The 17,908-nt window shown below is 39.3% G+C and overlaps 1 protein-coding gene across 1 annotated transcript in view; it reads left to right on the forward strand.

Annotated features, from left to right (window-relative positions):
- LOC119161131 (uncharacterized) overlaps nucleotides 1–15,017 on the forward strand; it is a 45,795-nt gene extending 30,778 nt beyond the window's left edge. The window contains exons 22-32 of the mRNA XM_037413482.2: nucleotides 390–510; nucleotides 1,274–1,338; nucleotides 2,892–2,969; nucleotides 3,260–3,380; nucleotides 4,410–4,471; nucleotides 6,410–6,487; nucleotides 7,404–7,524; nucleotides 9,551–9,612; nucleotides 11,616–11,693; nucleotides 12,772–12,886; nucleotides 14,828–15,017. Of these exons, the coding sequence (XP_037269379.2) occupies nucleotides 390–510; nucleotides 1,274–1,338; nucleotides 2,892–2,969; nucleotides 3,260–3,380; nucleotides 4,410–4,471; nucleotides 6,410–6,487; nucleotides 7,404–7,524; nucleotides 9,551–9,612; nucleotides 11,616–11,693; nucleotides 12,772–12,886; nucleotides 14,828–14,835 (909 nt within the window). The 3' untranslated portion in view covers nucleotides 14,836–15,017. The remainder of the gene's footprint in view (nucleotides 1–389; nucleotides 511–1,273; nucleotides 1,339–2,891; nucleotides 2,970–3,259; nucleotides 3,381–4,409; nucleotides 4,472–6,409; nucleotides 6,488–7,403; nucleotides 7,525–9,550; nucleotides 9,613–11,615; nucleotides 11,694–12,771; nucleotides 12,887–14,827) is intronic.
- Nucleotides 15,018–17,908: the final 2,891 nt, after the last annotated feature.

The following is a 17,908-nucleotide window of genomic DNA, read 5'->3' on the forward strand; positions in this document are numbered from 1 at the left end:
ATAGATAGATAGATAGATAGATAGATAGATAGATAGATAGATAGATAGATAGATAGATAGATAGATAGATAGATAGATAGATAGATAGATAGATAGATAGATAGATAGATAGATAGATAGATAGATAGATAGATAGATAGATAGATAGATAGATAGATAGATAGATAGATAGATAGATAGATAGATAGATAGATAGATAGATAGATAGATAGATAGATAGATAGATAGATAGATAGATAGGATTCTACGTGAGACAAACAGAAATTACGGGATTTAATTCTGGTTGAAAGAACTGGTGATACAATTTTTATTGCGTTTCATACTTTGAATGCCCATTGCTTTACTACATTAGTTGCGCATTTCTTTAACAATCTAATGGGACATTTCAGCGTCAACCTTCGCCTGGGTCACCTTCAAAACATCCAGGCAGAGAAAAAGACCTGGGAACTGTAGACATGGGACAATGCGTGGATGGCAAATGTGTTCCGCTGAACAGCAACACCCCAACGTGTAGGATCACTTCACATAAGTTTTAGATTAAGGTCCTCTCTCACAAATTAGATTTTCTCTATACTTTATCACTATCAGACAATTGAGTGAAGTGTCAGGTAGCATGGCACAAAGATGTACTAAACTGCTCGTGTGTTGTACTAGTCTCCTAATTTAGCTTACTACCATCGTGTGGACGTACTTCAGTTTGTGTTTACCACTAGTGCTTTCAGTGCCCTCTCAACTTGGAGGATAAATAAATAAATAACTGAAGATTGAAAAATAAACAGGGACTCACTATCACGTCGAATAGGCCGATACAAGCATGACTATCTGTATTATTATGCTATACAGCATTTGTTTTAAATCTGGTAGTTTTCTTGCACAACTTTAACGTAGCTAATTTTATTTTCTAGTTCAATTGTAACTGAAGCAACAGCCGAACTGATTTCTTAAGCACATTTCCCTCAAAGCAAAATTTTAGCGCTGGAAGAAAGAAAAACAAAGCGAAAGATACAAGGCAAAAGAAAATGTCTTCGTGATTCCCACCATTAATGCGATGTTTCTGCCTGCACAAAGCAAACTCGTCGAATAGAGAGATAGAAAAATTGTTACCTGGAAATGTTTAATAATTGACTGGCTAATGTATGTGACGGAATATCTGTGAGCCTTTCTTTGTTACGATATGACAAAAGACAAGAACCCTCACTTCGGTAGCGGCTTCTCTCAGCACCTGAAACGTTGAAACTGTCTGACGCTGACTTTCCATGCATTCCCCGTGCAGCTAAACAGCCACGACCTCCAAAGGAAACTAATCCCGATTGTACTGCTTGGATGACGAATCGCACAGTGAGTATTTTCTGCATTCCTCTCTTTTGCACTGTTCTCTCTGTCCTTAAGAATACTGATCTCCTTGGTCTATTTGCTCGGGGTTTTACGATGCTGCCTGTTGTCGTAAGGTGGGCTAGCTACCAAGTACTTCACCTAGTAGAATCGCATGTACAGTCACGCCAGTAGAATGGTAGTGTTTAACTTATTGAAGGCTCTAAATATTACTAAACAAAAGAGGTTTGGAGCCAGAAGCAATCATAAAAGCCTCATCAGTTCTCTTTGGTGCTGGTGGCCTGCGTTTGTTACACTTCGCCATGAAGTCGCCATTCATATCAACATTAGTCACATGGTCCAATTCTTTAGCCAGTTCGAGCGGCAGCATCTCTGGGTAACTGTCATTGGCATATATACATTTTCCGCATCGGCCTAGGTTTTGGTTTTACTAGTTGTCGCAAACAAAACTTGAGCCGAATTGGCAAGAATGATTTCCGACAGAGTTTCCCGGTGACAAAGAGTTACCAGCGAAACATGTGGAACGTATAGCATTGTAGTGTGCAATACACTTCATAAGGTGGTCATTATCATGAATCACCTCGCACATTTCTTGTCAGTCGCACATTTCTACGATTGCTACACAAATGTGCAAACTTACAGTAGTTGCGTTTCTCAGGACAATAAAATTAATTCATTCATTCATTCAAGTTACCTCACCAGGTTCATTCAATAACTCCGAACAGCAGACACGAACCAGTAACAAATGTAACTGTATTCCGCCATTGTATTCTTTCTTGTATCACAACTCAAGTGCCATAACTCAAGGAAGCATACATTACCATTGCCCTAAAGGTCAACACGAAGAATTGATTGCGTGAAAATTGTGGACCGTCTCCCCGAAGGGAACCACGATGGGATGCGAAGCAGCCGTCGTGCGCACGTCGTTGACCCGGCTGAAACGGGCGTCGACATGGGTGCTCGAAGAACGGTTAGAAGTGAAAGTCGGTGTTTGCTTTACTGAGTAAACGACTCTTTGAAGCGCAAAGCAACAAGACGCGGGTTGGGATTTGTGTAGGTTTCATCGCATATAAACAAGCCGAAATAGTGTTTCTATTTAGCATTGTGGCAGTTGGAGAGGGTAAAGCGAGAGCGAAAAAACTGCGTTAAGAGCGGGCGGAGGAGACACACCTCAGGTGTGTTGGAAAGAGCTGGCAGCTGCTGCGGATGAGCGAGTGATGTCAACGCGCAGCTGCGGCTTGACCTACTTGGCATCGTTCCAAGAACTGCGGCGGGTGGTGGGATGTGGTGTGGCACGTTGACGCGGAGACACGCCGTGGGTCTGTCCCAATTTCGGTAGCAGGGAAAAAGCACGTTTGGTGCACGAATATTTCTGAAGAGGGCGCGGAAGGACAAAGAAGAAAAAGAAAATTATGTGATCCTTCGACTCGCCTGAAGCGATAGCACGATGGTTTCTGCAATTTTAATTTTTCGTTTATATATGTTATGCATTCACAAAGAGCAATTTTTCTCGTTATTTGAGGTGTTTCATCCGCATATTTTTTCTTTGTCATTTCCAGGACAATATTTTTCACAATTGCATATTCACATGCGAAGCAGACGAAAGAGTTGCTTTGCGCAATAATGAGTCTTGCGTGGTAAGTATGGCTTAAGCGTTGTTCCTTGTTGAATGTTATGTCACATCTATTGTATGAGTAGCTGTCTCGACCACTTGAGGAAATCATCGTGTATCGAAGCAAAGACTATCCCATTACATGAACTTTCATTTGTGTTGCAGACTTAAGTACACTTGCATGACATTGAATGACCACCTTAAATATGAGACAAACATTTTTTACATCGAAAATATAACTTTTACTGTTTGAACCGCGAATATGTCACACTTACATCCTTTCAAAATTTTCCACATCTTAATTGTAACTTTCAGCTTCCGCCGGCCTTTGGTTCTACTAAAAACCAAGTCGAAGGAATTTCACCTTCTGTGAAGATAGGAGTCTGTGATAATGGAAAATGTGTTCCACGGGACAGCAAGATACCACCGCAAAAACGTAAGCTTCATTCATCTAGTTATTGTACCCCATAACACTTTACACAATCAATAAACAGCGTAAACTGCACTTTGTAACCTCGTTTGTCTCTTAATTGGACGCATAGGTCAAGTGCAACTCAGTTGTTAGAAAGGTTCGAAACATCATTTACCACAGAGTGACATATTTTGTGTCATTCCCACTTTTATGTTTTTCAAGCTTCTTTCCTTTGTTACGATAGAAGTGGTAGATAGCACTGCTACAAATCTAGAAACCTGTGCGAAAGATCAATTCCATATAAACAGAAATATTGAAATCGCAAACGTTAACACTTCATAATAGTCGTAAAAGCTAATATGCATCACATACACCAATGTCATTAGGTAAATAGCGCAAACATACCCACAATATTGTAAGTATACTGTCGTGCGCCTTTCCCAGAAAACAATATTCAAGAATTAAACTGATACTTATGTCGCTAAGAACCTTAAACTAATCATCAAGTAATCATTCTTCATTTTAGTTCAACTAAGATTTTAATAAAGGCAGAATTATTGATGGTGCCTTAAAGACGATATAGGCGACCTTCATTCGGCATATAGTTTCATGTTTTGGGCGGTAATTTCTGTTACACGATTTGAATATGAACGTTCAAATATTGCGATTCATTCACGAGCACACAGACACGCAACACAGGCAATAGACTGTTCAAAATGCCAAACAAAACATTGCGGGATATTAGGAAAATTATAGCTCATAATTTCGGTACTTTGTAATTTGTAGTCAGTGTTTGCATGAAGCTGTATGTTGTAATTTCTTACATTACGAATTCTGTTGGTCTACAAAAAAAAAAAGACCGTAGGGGGAAGACGCAATAATTCGTCCTCACTGGAGAGAACTCAAATGTTATCGCTCCAGGTGCCGATGTCTATAAACAAAACCCTTGTCAAGGGAAGTCTATATATGCCTTGTAAATGCAGCTAATTCCCTCATACAATCCTTTCCCAAGCCTAATGTCCTTTTTTATTTTTTCACTGTTTTGTTTTTTAGCATTACCTGGTCCACCAATTGAGAATAACCCTGACTGTAATCACATGGATGATGACATTGGTGTAAGTTACAATTTACACTTATTCTTTTTCAACTCATCGAATATTTCACGTATTTTCAGACATTGCTAGCTCACACTTAAAAGGCATTCACAATAGGTTTTCTCCACAAGCTTATGGCACAGATCTTCAGGGAGCAAATGTAGCGGTCATCATCGAGTGCCTCAACACATAAAGTTAACAATTATATCACGCGTTGTATTAGCGAAGCTGTCATTACGAAAGTACTGGTGCTTGCACTGCAGCTGTGTGCATTAATGTTGTCTTGTGATGGCCCCCTGGCCTCGAAAAGTTGATTGCTTACAGCTTCCCTGCCGGGACTGTTTTGAACACTTGCATGTAAAATATTTTGGGGACTCAGAAGAACGCCATGCCCGCGAAACGAAAGTAGACAATCTCGCCATCAAACATTGAAGACGTGTACATTTATAAATCTGCTCTCACATCCCGGCCAGCTCGCCAGCCGAATCTAATACGCCGCTGGTGAGACGCTGAGTAATATTGTATAACGTGTCAATACTATACAACAACAACGTACCCTACAAGAACAGCATAACGCATATGCAAGGCACCGCGAATACGGCGTCGCCTACGTTCCATTCACCACGAGTAGTCCATGGGGAATGGCCCACGGTGTTGTGCCCATGCCCTCCACACTCCGTTGCGAGAGTGTACACGCGGCTACACAGAGTTACCTCCTTTTCTCTATACGACAGCGCACCCAGGTCTTCAAGGCGGTTCTTCGCTTCCTTGAGGACCCTGAACTGGGCAACAAGCAGTAAAAGCCGCCGGCCACGTTCTCGGTCATGGACGCCCTTTCTCTTCTCCTCTCTTATCCACACCTTTAATGTTCTCTCATAATTTCCCTACAGGCACTGAGCCATGCTTAGAGCTAGGGTCTCTTCCTTTCCTCAACCTTTCCTCTTCCTTCTCATGGACTCACCTTAGGAGAGGTTCATCCACGCAAGCTGCAAACGCCAAATAAGCTTATAAAGCTCGCTGCCGTTTTCTGTGCGGCTAGCTAACATCGTCGCCAGGTGGTGCTTCTGGCGCCTCCGACCTAACCCTCCACCACGCGACTACCACACCGCCTTACGCTCGACGGCTGTTAAATCCAACGGTGATTTATCAGTGAGACGCGCGTGCACCAGCAGGTGCACATGGCTTTACATGGGGTAATAGCAACCCCCCATTATCTAAATAAATCTAGACGTTACTTAACTTGAATGACGCAACCCTAATCGGCTTCTGCATGTAAAGCACTTCTCAAATCCGGTAGTGTTTTACACGGGTACTGCGGTTACACACTGAAAAATTTCGCGAACACTTGTAAAGCACGGCTGGTTTTTACTTCCCTAACCGCGCACACTGTGAATGGAAGAATAGTTTCACGGTTTTACATATCCATTTTTTTCAATTCTCGTTTAAATATTTAGAATTTGATTTTTAGCATTGTAAATCTTGTTGATTGTACAGCATGCTAGAAACAGTCACTAATATTGGCGATAACATTAATGACACCTTCAAAGGAGTAATGCATAAATCCTTAGTCATCCGACAGTTGCTTCATATGATGGAAATCACTTAGAAGATGAGAAACCCTAAGGTCTGTTTCTAACGACACACAAGGATTCAAAAGCTGATATGTTTATTTCTCTACCGTGATAGAAACAACTTTTTTGAAGTCGATTCCCGAAGGACCCTCGACCTCAATGTATGTCATTCCGCCTTCCTAACATAATTCGAGCCCACGTCTTCCTGGTTTATTGCCTAGACAAACAGCTAAACTAAGTTTCTTTTCAAAAGAAATCAAAAGTTATTGGTTTGTTGAGATTACTTAGAGAAACAGTAATCCACAGCAGCTCCTCCTTTGTTTTTCCACATTTTCCTTCAAGACCTACCAAGCTCAATATTAAGGTGATGCCTGTATATTGTTTGCAGGAATATGTTTACCAGAACTGCACGTTTGTGTGTGAAGAAGATCAAGAATCCTACCTGAACAACATGGAGAAATGCGTTGTAAGTATGCTGAAGTTCCGGTGAACTCAGGTATATTTGCGACCATGTTATTGTGAAGGTCCTTATTTCCTGATAATTTCTGGAATGCAACCACGCCGACTGCTATCATTTTAACAAGCATTGAATAAATTTCGTTTGATGGCAGGCTGCATCAACTGGATCAGCTAAACAAGAAACTAAGCTAGCGACAAAAAAAAAGCGACGTCACGTACTTTATTGTAGCAGACGAACTTTCTTATAGTTTTTCTATTTGTGCCGTTTGTGCGATCTCTACACCAAGTGCCGTTGTTAAATTTCCCGCGTTCAGCACGAAAGAAGAAAACGACGAGCTTGGCGCCAACATGCCGGAGAGCTCGTGAGCTTTGGCAGACGACGACGAGAAGTAATGTTTTACTTTCTGGGCGCATGCGGACGCTAATAAACGTCTGTCGGAGTTCTTAAGTCCATGTCAGCTGTTCAGTTGGCCACATATTTTACAAATTCGGTGCCGAAACCCGACTATTTATTGACTGCCTTTGTTCTTTCACTATACCTTATCCCATAAGAAGGCTGTAAAATGTGGCATTCTTTAGTTCATCGTGCCTACTGAATGCTTGCAAGCACTTGACGTATAAGATCCAGTACCTACAAAGTAACGTGATATGCCTGAAGTCCCGCGTCCACTACTATCAAACGAAGCAGTCTAGTTTAGACTAACCTGTTGTTGTTTTTCTTGTTCTCTTCTTTCTATCTCTCTCTTTTCATCCCTCTATCTCCTCCCCCAGTGTAGGATAACGAACCAGACGCTCGTTTGGTTAACCTTCCTGCCTCTCCTTCCTCCTCCTCCGTTAAGATTCTTTTCATTTTTCTCGCACACATTTGTGTTCACAATAAAAATTTAAACCTGCGGCACATTTTTCTGTTTTCGTGCTCAAAGCTTCAAGGACAATCTCAAGTCACCATTCCAACTTCGTCACAAACAATGTCGGCTGCCTTTGCTACGGGAGTCTGCAAAGAGGGACAGTGCGTTTCCAAAGATGCGGTTCTACCTCCAAACCGTAAGTTGAACTACAATTTGTCTTGCTTCTGAAAGCAGATGAAACATATACCAGTTTTTGCCGGCTAAACCATTGAAATAAAACAAGTTAGCTATTGAGTATGCTAAAGGAAATGAAAGTTTCTCGATATTTACCTAACAATATCAATGCGTGGAGTTCTCAAAATGAACCGAACCATGCCTTCTTATGTCGCCCGCATAGACGATACAGTTGATTCTCTTTGCCTTTATGAATACCTATTGCAACATGTCGCATGTGGAGTGATAATCTGGTTGCTCTTTGCGACATGAAACGATCTTTTGTAGGCCATTGCACACACTGTAGTTTGCTTCCTGAAATCAATAACCATTCTAACAAATATTGCTGGATGTACTTTCGCTCTTCAATACTGACCACTTATCAAATTTATTGGGTTCTCTCACGTTTCTATTGAAGATTAGGGATACCTCTGTCGGTATTTTCTTACAGTTTCCTTCACACCACGTTCGCGTGGCTCTTCGGCATATATTAGGACCTCCATAGCATAATAATTCACACGCAAACATCACAATTTGAAAGTAACTTGAATAAGCAACGTATTTCCGATGTATAAATTTTGTATTTACCCCTTTATAGGAAGTTTATGACAAAGAGAGGTGCTGTACGTCTACTGTCACCACCTGCTCAAGCAGCAGATAATAATGGCACTGGGGCTTTTATGAGATGGCGTCTAGAGTATCTCTATTTTTGTTAACATTCCCCTTAGGTTTTGGAATGTAAAACGCCACATATAATTATTAATATTATTCTTAAATGGTATTATATCCGCTGAATTACAGTTACGTGTATTTACGTCGTGCTTTTTAACGTGCTTATCTTCCAGTAGAGCCTTCCAATATATTGCCACGGGTGTGGAAATATATTGTGGAGCAGCTGAAATGACCTCTAGTGTAAGAAGACGACGGCATTGGTGTTGTGGGGCTAGTCCTGAGTTACCCTGTTGTTTGAGATTCTGTGCACCCTATGCACTGTGATCCCGCTCTCCTACAGACGCACGACCCGTAAATAAATACTCCCCGTAAAAATATCTAAGAGCTATTTTATAATAAATTAGACAAGCGAACTTTTATTTTAACTTATGTAACTAACAGGCTAGAGTCAATCGAGAATAGAGCCGCAAGATTCACTTCCGAAAACTACGATCATAGCGCAAGCATAACAAAAATTAAAAAGAACTTATCACTTTTTTTTTGAGCAGCCATCGTGATGTGAACCTCCTTTCATTATTTCATCAATACTTACACGAATAAAGGTCATTACCTATGACATTGCAAACATCTACATTCACATGAAAGAGACAGAATAATCAACTTTAATTTACACGCGTCTACGGTAAAACAAAATTTTTAGCTTATCTGTACTCTCCCACGTCATCCGCATGTGGAGTGGCCTTGCAGATGAAATGGTACATGAACGCAATCTAGAAAAATTCCGGCACCTTCTAATGACCCATTTCTAAAATAAGTGCTTGGTTTATTCATATTTCGTTTGGAACCTATGCGTTTATTGACTGCAAGTTTCTCATGTTATTTTCGTTTCTTCTATCATTTATTTCCTTATTTAATTTTTTTAGATTGATTGAAAGCTAACATGCCATTCAATTCAGTTGTGTAATCTTGAACAATATTTTATTTTGCAAAATGGAAAGTATCTCACAAATTTTGTTTTACTTTTTTATAACTTGTTTTACGTCATTATCTCACATGTATAATTATCTGCTTTTCATTGCCTTTTTATTCTTATTCAACTTATTTTTTTCATCAATGTCGATGTTAGGAGTTGTATAATCGTCGACAGTTTTTTGAAGTTATTGTTTGTATGAACGTTATGTAAATCCGTGTATCTATTTTTTATGCTCCTTTTGCCCAATGCCCTGTTAGGTCTGCAAGGTATTTTGAATAAATAAATAAATAAATAAATAAATAAATAAATAAATAAATAAATAAATAAAATGCACTTTTTATGTTTCATTTTTTAAAACAACTAGAGGGAGGGCCAAAACCACCCCGAAGAACTCGTGACTGTCAAGCTTGGAGGAATCGGCGTGTGGTATGTGTTTATGGGCACGTCAACAGCTTCTTATTTATTTATATACCTGTTTATAATATTTCAAAAGTTCCAACGAGGGGTTTTCGCATCAGAGTAGGAATAATACAAAGTATGAATTGCATAGCCTGTACCTCTCGTGTGAATAATTAAAGGTGCTTCAGCATTTATTAGGCTCTCTGCCAATCGATAAGCTATTTTGCCTTAGCTATAAGCCACATGCGATTTCGCAAATTCTTCACTTTTCTAGTTACAACAATCCAGTCCAATTTTACCATTTTCATACCGATGTCATTATTAACTCAAAAGAAAAAAATATATACTAAACTAGCTGTGAATGTGCATTGCTGCCTGACGGGGGATACAGCAAATATTGAGAGTGACGTTTCAGGTTTATTTCTTTTTCCTGTACGTAGGAAAAAACGAAGCAAAAGCAAAAGGCTGTAAAGCCTGATGGAGGCTTTCGCTCCGAAATACAGTGTGGTACACAACTTAGATGCAAATAAAAAACAACTTTTTACACAAAGACTAACAATCAGCAAATTATATTCAGACAAATAAACGCTACAATGTGAAAAAGAAGAGAACAACATGCATAACAAATGACAAAATACCAATAAAGAAGAACATCATTATCGCAATATGTAAAATAGGTGAGATCATAAACACATTTGCAGGCATATACATTCCAAAAGCAAACAATGGCATAGAAACTATACAGGTAACATTTAGTACACAAAAAATAATATCTAATTGAAATAGTATATTGAACATATTCAAAGCAGTTATGATAGAGAATTTCCTTGAAGGTATTTTTGGAATTTTTTTTTCATTTAGGTCAACAACATTTTCAAGTTTGTCGAGGAGACTGGGTATTTGATAGTATGTTGCTGACCATAGGTGATCCTAGTTCTCGGTGTTCTTGAGCCAGGTCTACGGAGAGAATACTGAACACACCGAGAAGAATCAAACATAGGGTATAGTTTGTTATTTTTGTATGTACAAACGTAGCTTGTAGTAAAGTATTTGGTTTGCTTGCGACAGATCTTCAACTCAAGTTGGGCGCGCATGTATGTTGCGAATACATTAGTGAATATTTGACTTTTGTTGGAATTTTCTAATGATTTAACTCAAATTAGGAACAAGTGGGAATGTCTTAGGTGCGCGCAAAAGAGCAGAATGCACATAATTTCACTTGCTAGGCTTCAGTAGTAAATAAAGTAACCAACAAAGATAATTATATATCTATCAGAAGGCAAAAATCGATACTTCATGTCGTATAACTTTCAAATAATTCGTCCAGTGTACGCGCATGATACACCTAATAATAATGACTCGCAAAAAAGTTACCTGTGTGTAATGATGATTGCAGAAGGTGACCATGCAATTCAATATAATTTCCTTAATATGAATAGAAAGAATTGAAACTTCTGAATGCATGCATGCATGCATTTGATTGCATGAAAGCCCACTACCTTCGTTTGATAAAGTTAACTATTTTGTCTGAAAGGATGCACTGCAAATAGCAATTATATCGGTGACTTCATCTGGGCTAGGCAGCAGAAGCCCTATATCCTTGAGTCACCGAGGAAAGTAGGACTGGAACTTGTTCTACATTATGAATTGTAGCAATATTTATTGCAGGGTTAGCAGTAAATGGGTCAGTGAGCTAAGGGTTGTCCGTTGGATTCAGGTTACTTCACAAGACCTCGTTTGACCACATTTTTTTAGTATGAGAGCTTATTGCAGAAGTAAAAGCCTACCGAAAATAAACACCATATATTCCCGCTGAAAATACATCTTGACTGTAAGACATTCCGCACGTAAATGAAATGCACGTGATTTCGTTTGAAACCAAATATTCATTACTACCCTAGCGTTTCAGACAAGTGAAAAAATACGCAAAGGTAAAGTCTTCTCTGACTTTACCTCTTCTCTGACTTCTCTGACTTCTCTGATTTGTAACTTCGGTAAAAATTCGTTAAGCGGTCAAATTTTTATTTCAGAATTACTGGTATCGGAAATGTACGTTTTCTTGCGAAGGTGATGAAATGGTGTACTTAAAGGGAGGTGAAAAGTGCATGGTGAGTAAATGAGGCGGCATGTTTCTTTTTTACTTCTGTACGATTATGATATATTGCTTAATGTGCCATAAAGAGTCAAGCTTTTTCGTACTTCAGAAGCCTTTTTTTGGCGAAATGTCAAAATACTTTTAACTGGGTTCTCTTATGTGACTGGGGCTCTGCTCATAAAAATGCTGTATACAGCCAAGATTAGTGTAGTAGGTCACGGTGGGTTATGAAGATGTTGCCGTTGTTGTCTGTGGGGTCAAATAAACAAACATAATATCCATTGCTTTAGCTCATCTAGTACAAGTGTGTTATCGCAAAGCAGGCCGAGCTATGTCGCAAGTGTTAGTTGAAGGATAATGAACTAAATTCCCAAGTAAGCACCAAACGACTTCAGTATCGGAGTTCTTTTTTCTCACGAATCGATTGACCCAAAACTTTCTCATACCTTGTTATAGCGCAGTTCAGAAATTATTGTCGGGCTATAACAAGCGTCAGCTTGTCTAAAAAGCAGCATTTTGGCACTGCTGTTCAGAACAACCTCTCTTGGCAGTGGCCGTTCATGAACGCGCAAATCATTTGACAATAAGCAATGAAATATTACCTGATGAACAAACTTAGCGATCGAAAGTGACTTATCTGTACATGTACTAGAACCTTACTTTATTATTCTGAAAGAAATTTTGAAACCTGTCACACGTTGCGTAGGTTTCCCAGGCATGTGTAAACAGATCAAGTCATAATAGCGTTGCGTAATGTCTCGAAATAACCAAACGTCTTAGAACGCACATTGGGGCTTGATATGAGAAATTTACCTCCTTATTTTCTTGGTTATGAGTTTTATGCAATGTTAGTGTCGAATTCGATGAGGTGCTTTGTTCTAAAGTACGTTTTTTGTAATTTCTGCTTTGTTGACGCGGGTTGCGCTTATAGAAAGATGGTGCAATGCGAACATTGGCAACCTCGTAAATAAGTGATAAATGTTTAACCCTCGAACACCATTTTACAGAAGTGCAGTTATCGCGTTCATACCATTGTACACTTTGTTGCAACCGCGGCATTACATTTATTATTTTTTATTAATGAATTACAGCTTCCTAAGGGGCAGACAACGAATTCCGCAAAGAAGAATAGACGCACTCGCAAAAAAGGAATCTGCGAAAATGGAGTATGTGTTGTTAGAAACAAGAAAGTGTCACCGTATAAAGGTGTGAATGACTACAAGTACCTACTTTTTACGTATTGTTGTGTCTGTGTTTTGTTAAGGCTAAACATTACCAAATAGTACAGGGAATCGCCGAAAGCACGTGAAAGCAATGCATTATCTTCAAAGAAGGCTAGACAATCCCTAGCATGTATAATAAGTACTACAGCCCCTAACTACTAAATATATTGTCACAGGTAAATGGGTATGACCCATCAACTGTAGCGTGAAATTGCTTGGAAGTGGAGAAAGAAGAGGACATTGCTTCCTGGTCTGGGTGCGGGCAAGACCTCGATTCGTGGCTGTCTCTGTTATTTTGTTCGTGGCAATGTTCCCATCGCAGTAATAGAAATTGCATCACACTAATAGAGGCTTGAATTCTCTAAAAGATTATAATATGTATTTTTTCTAAAATATGTCCAGCTGTTCCCTCCTGGTTTTACACACACCATCTTGCAATAGTTAACGACATTGGGGTGTGGGCATTTTGTAAAGTGGTGGAGTTAGTATCACAGGCTCGGAAACTGAAGGAGGCATTTTATATTTTGCCAATAGGAGACACCTGTGTTAGCCAAACATCCACTTCTTCATTGGACTGTAAAATGAGGTACCTGCGTGAAATGTTGTAATTTGCCGACCTTGACAATGCGATTATTGTGGCTACTACGTGGGTAAATGCGTATACATTGATCCGTGTCTTCTGAGTCCTTGCGTAGTTTGTGCGCAACCATCTGTTCCTTCCAAGTATTTTAGTCAGCTTGGTTCGAAAGCTTGCTGATACGAAAGCATCCAATTATACCTAGCCGAGAAGCCAGAGACAGCCTTGCCCAAAACCCACTAAAGTAATTAGTGCTACTCAATAAGCTTTCCCCCTATATCACGTTGACACACGTTGACACTGAGCGAATCATTTGCGAAAGGTCCTTTTCGCACGCTTATGGGCAAATACAGAAAAGAACTTTCTGTTACATTCCACGATAACTTATCAATAAAATATATCTGTCTAATTTTCTACGTGTACCGCATATACAGTTTGTGCTACAATTTGAAAGTTCACAATCTAATGCGTATAGGTATATAATCTTGGAGTGCCTGTATGATATGTTTGTTTTCATAAAGAGTTTTCATGTATGATGTCTATCTGTAATGCTTTATTTGCAGTGACAATTATGTACATGCATGTTTTGATTTTTCTGGTTGCTCTATTGTTTGTATACTTGCATCGCATGCAAACATGTACACGCATGCCGAATGCGCATGGGAGTAGGAGCCTCTGTCAGGCAATACGGCCTTTAGCTCTTACTCCTCTTTCTGTATCAGAAAGAAGTAAACTTCAATTCAATTCAATTCAAAAAAATCTGTGAAAACCCAAAGTTACAAAAACGAAAACACGATTTTTTGCTTACAGTCCGATTGTTATTATGCATATATCATACATGTTCTTCCATTAGTTTCGTATTTTACATCTGATAAGAGGCATGTCTTATCTCACGATAAGCACTCGCCATTATGAATAGTTAGAAATTATGAATAGTCGGTATTATGAATTCTCGCACGCAGAAAATCCAACAACAGGAGCACAGCTGTTGCATCGATTAGAAAGCAAAGTGAATTAAAAATAGTGACCTGCTCATTGTCTTCTTTTAAGTATTCACTAATTGTAGCCTTTATCTTCGTTAGCCTAGTAGCAAGAGTTTTCTGAATCCAACCTAAGTATTAGAAAGCGCGCAGCCAACATGTCAATTGTACCTGCATCATAACAATCTGCGTACAAACTAACGTAACAAAATAAATGACGCCACTTGTGCTAATGTCCTTAACATTTTTGTAGTGCGCGTTATAAGTTTGAGTTGCATGATTAGGCTAATGTTTTGACCAAACATTAATTATAACTATGAATGAGCTTGAAGACATAACAGTTCAAATATCTCTTTTTTCCTTGCAGCTTCCTAATGCCCAAGTTAAAGCATCTGTTCTCGCTCCCTCTCAGCAAGAGCTGCCTACAAGAGTCTCCGTACCGGGAAACTGTTTTGCTAACAACCATACAACGAAAACGATTCAATAGGATACATAGAAGAAAATATCTGTCTTTGTACCTTTCATGTAATAAATAATTTGTAGCCTGTCTACAATAATGTAATTCTTTACCTTACAGCCAGACACTTGACATTTACTTCTTAGATATTTACTACTAGATATTCAACAAAAATATCAAGCGTCGTTTGCAAGTAAATTTTTTTTGTCCTCTTGTGTCAGTTTGCTCGGCCATTTCTTCTTTACCGTTAGTACTATACCAATTCAACTACATACGACAAACCAACTCTCCCAATCTTCAACACTTATAGGGGCCCCATCTTGCAGCTTCTCTTATTAACCACCTGTACCGAGTTCTTGGGTATTGAATGAGAGCTGACGTTCCCCGGTGATGATCATTTCGTATCTACGACACATGGCAAACATCGACAGTAGCAGTGGTGCTGTAAATTTTCTGAACCTATTTCACAAAATACTTCGTGCAATCAGTTTAATTGAAAAAATGACGAAAAGGCCTTAATAAATATATATTACGAGCAGGCATAGGATGCCACACGCAGTGATATCGAACAAAAATGTCGCTTGCTGCAGGCAAACTGAAACTAGGTTAACGACGACTATCCCCCTCGTCACACGCATTCAGAGCGAAAACCATGTAGACAAGATAGTGCATAGATTTTACCAAACCCGAGTCACACTTCAGTATAGCCAGCTGATCGTTTTTTTTACCTTAGCAGCAGCAATGTCTCCTCATGTGCTTCTTGGCAGAGCCTATAGGTAACCAGAAGATGGTGTGGCTGGCTAATAAAGATTTCCCGCTAAAAAAAAAAAGTTTCTAATCGTTCAATGAATCTGACACTTTGGAGAATAAACGATGTTGCCTTATCTATGTTTGCATCCCACGAAACACGAAAACGCACACACACACACACACACACACACACACACACACACACACACACACACACACATATATATATATATAATAGATAACCTGCCCTCGGAAAGTTATCTGTTCACCCACTTTTCTTCATATTTACATTACAATTTGGTCTAATATCTCCCCCTATACTTTCCTTGGCTTTATTGTCTGTTAGATCTCATTCACATTGTGTAAAAACACGTAAAAAGGAGCCCTTAAGTATACACTTTTTTCCTTATATATATATATATATATATATATATATATATATATATATATATATATATATATATATATATATATATATATATATATATATATATATATATATATATATATATATATATATATATATATATATATGGGAAGTTATTAAGCTGGATTGTGATGTAAATCTTCTGAAGAAAGAAAAGAAAGTGGGTGAAAAGATAACTTGCCAAAGGCAGGAACCGAATCTGCAACCTTTGAATAATGCGTTCGATGCTCTACCACTGAGCTACCACGGCGGCTATACTCTCAGTCACTTTCAAGGATATATATGTGAATTTAAACGTGGGAGTGTCAGTCAGCGCCCTCAGTAGCCATGGCGGCGAGTGTGGCACACTCTTCATGAGCCTGTGTGGCATCACGTAGCACGTGAACGTATTACGAGATGGTCTCTCGTAATACGTTCACGTGTTACGTGATGCCACACAGGCTCATAAAAAGTCTGCCACACTCACCGCCATGGCTACTGTATACGAGGGACTATTGGTCAGCTGCCAGTTAAGGAAAACATCAACACTAGATGATGTACGAGGCAATTCCACGGTGAAATGGCAGGCCGAACCATCATAGAGGCAAGACAGGCCTTTCAAGATGCGATATCGTGCCGGCCCTTGTCCCTTCTTGTAGCATTATTCACAATAAAGATGGAATGTCGAGTTTATCGCGGTGGTGCGATAAGGACGTAAAATAACGTGTAATACTTCTACACTCATAAGGTATTACTTAGTATGTAGTAGTCAAAAATATACACGATTAAACTAGACAGAGACCGCCAAGAGCAAAAACACGCAGCGTGTGTACTGGCAGCGGGATACAGGAGGGGGGGGGGGGGATGGGTAATGAGAAAAATAATATTTCATGGACGTAGATAGATACCTTGTATTTATTGTCATGCACATATTACAAAATTCTTCTATTCATCATGATGCGTACAAAATAGCCATGACAGCAACAACAACAAAAACAAGCCGAAGGAATACATTATCATAGATTCCTCGGATAAGTGCCATTTGTACAGGCTCAAAAGTGCACGTTGTTGGACTGATAGGTTCAAGTTCTACAAATATGCCACATTATAGCTGTTGTTTGCAAAGAAATAGAGTGAATGGGAGAGGGGGACCCTTCGACCACTTCTTTCTAAATTCATTTGTGCAATACGGTTTTGTTTGTTCTGGCTCAGGCTCACTTTTATTTTTTGCGCTGAAAAAATCTCCAAAGAATAGCGTCTTACGTAGAGTAAAGTGTCCACCCTTTAGCTTTAAATGCCATGCTGTTGCGTTTACACGCGCTGCAAATGGTTCGGCCTCGTTGCTTAGAGGTCTGAAATGTTTTGAATAGTAGTGATGCCGAGCCCCGACAAGGTGTTAATCATGCGTAAACACACTTTCTTTGTGCTTCTTCAACAATTCTTTTTTTCTGACAATCACGTGATTTGTGCTCTTATTCCGGAGGTTATTTATTCCGCTGCCGTAATTCTGCTTCACAAGATGCTCGTACGGCACAGGGCCCACAAACGAGTTTCTGGAAGCATTGCAAAATGCGCTCGGTTGTGATACTCACGTTTGTATTCGCCACCTTTGCTATATGTAAGTATGAGGGATCTCTCTGCAAAGTTTTGTTACCTTAAAAATTGTTGTGCGAGATGTCTCAACAAAACTTATCGCCGGCACATTCCGCGAGATCAAAATTATGGAGGCGAACGTCGTCAGAAACTTATCAATACGTGTCTCAGCTGAAGAAATGCCAGTTGTTGCAAACATTTTCGAAGTGTCAATAAGTTTTTATGTCCAGACAAGAATCCGT

This window comes from Rhipicephalus microplus, chromosome 3, assembly GCF_043290135.1.
Source record: "Rhipicephalus microplus isolate Deutch F79 chromosome 3, USDA_Rmic, whole genome shotgun sequence".
Lineage (NCBI taxonomy): Eukaryota > Metazoa > Arthropoda > Arachnida > Ixodida > Ixodidae > Rhipicephalus > Rhipicephalus microplus.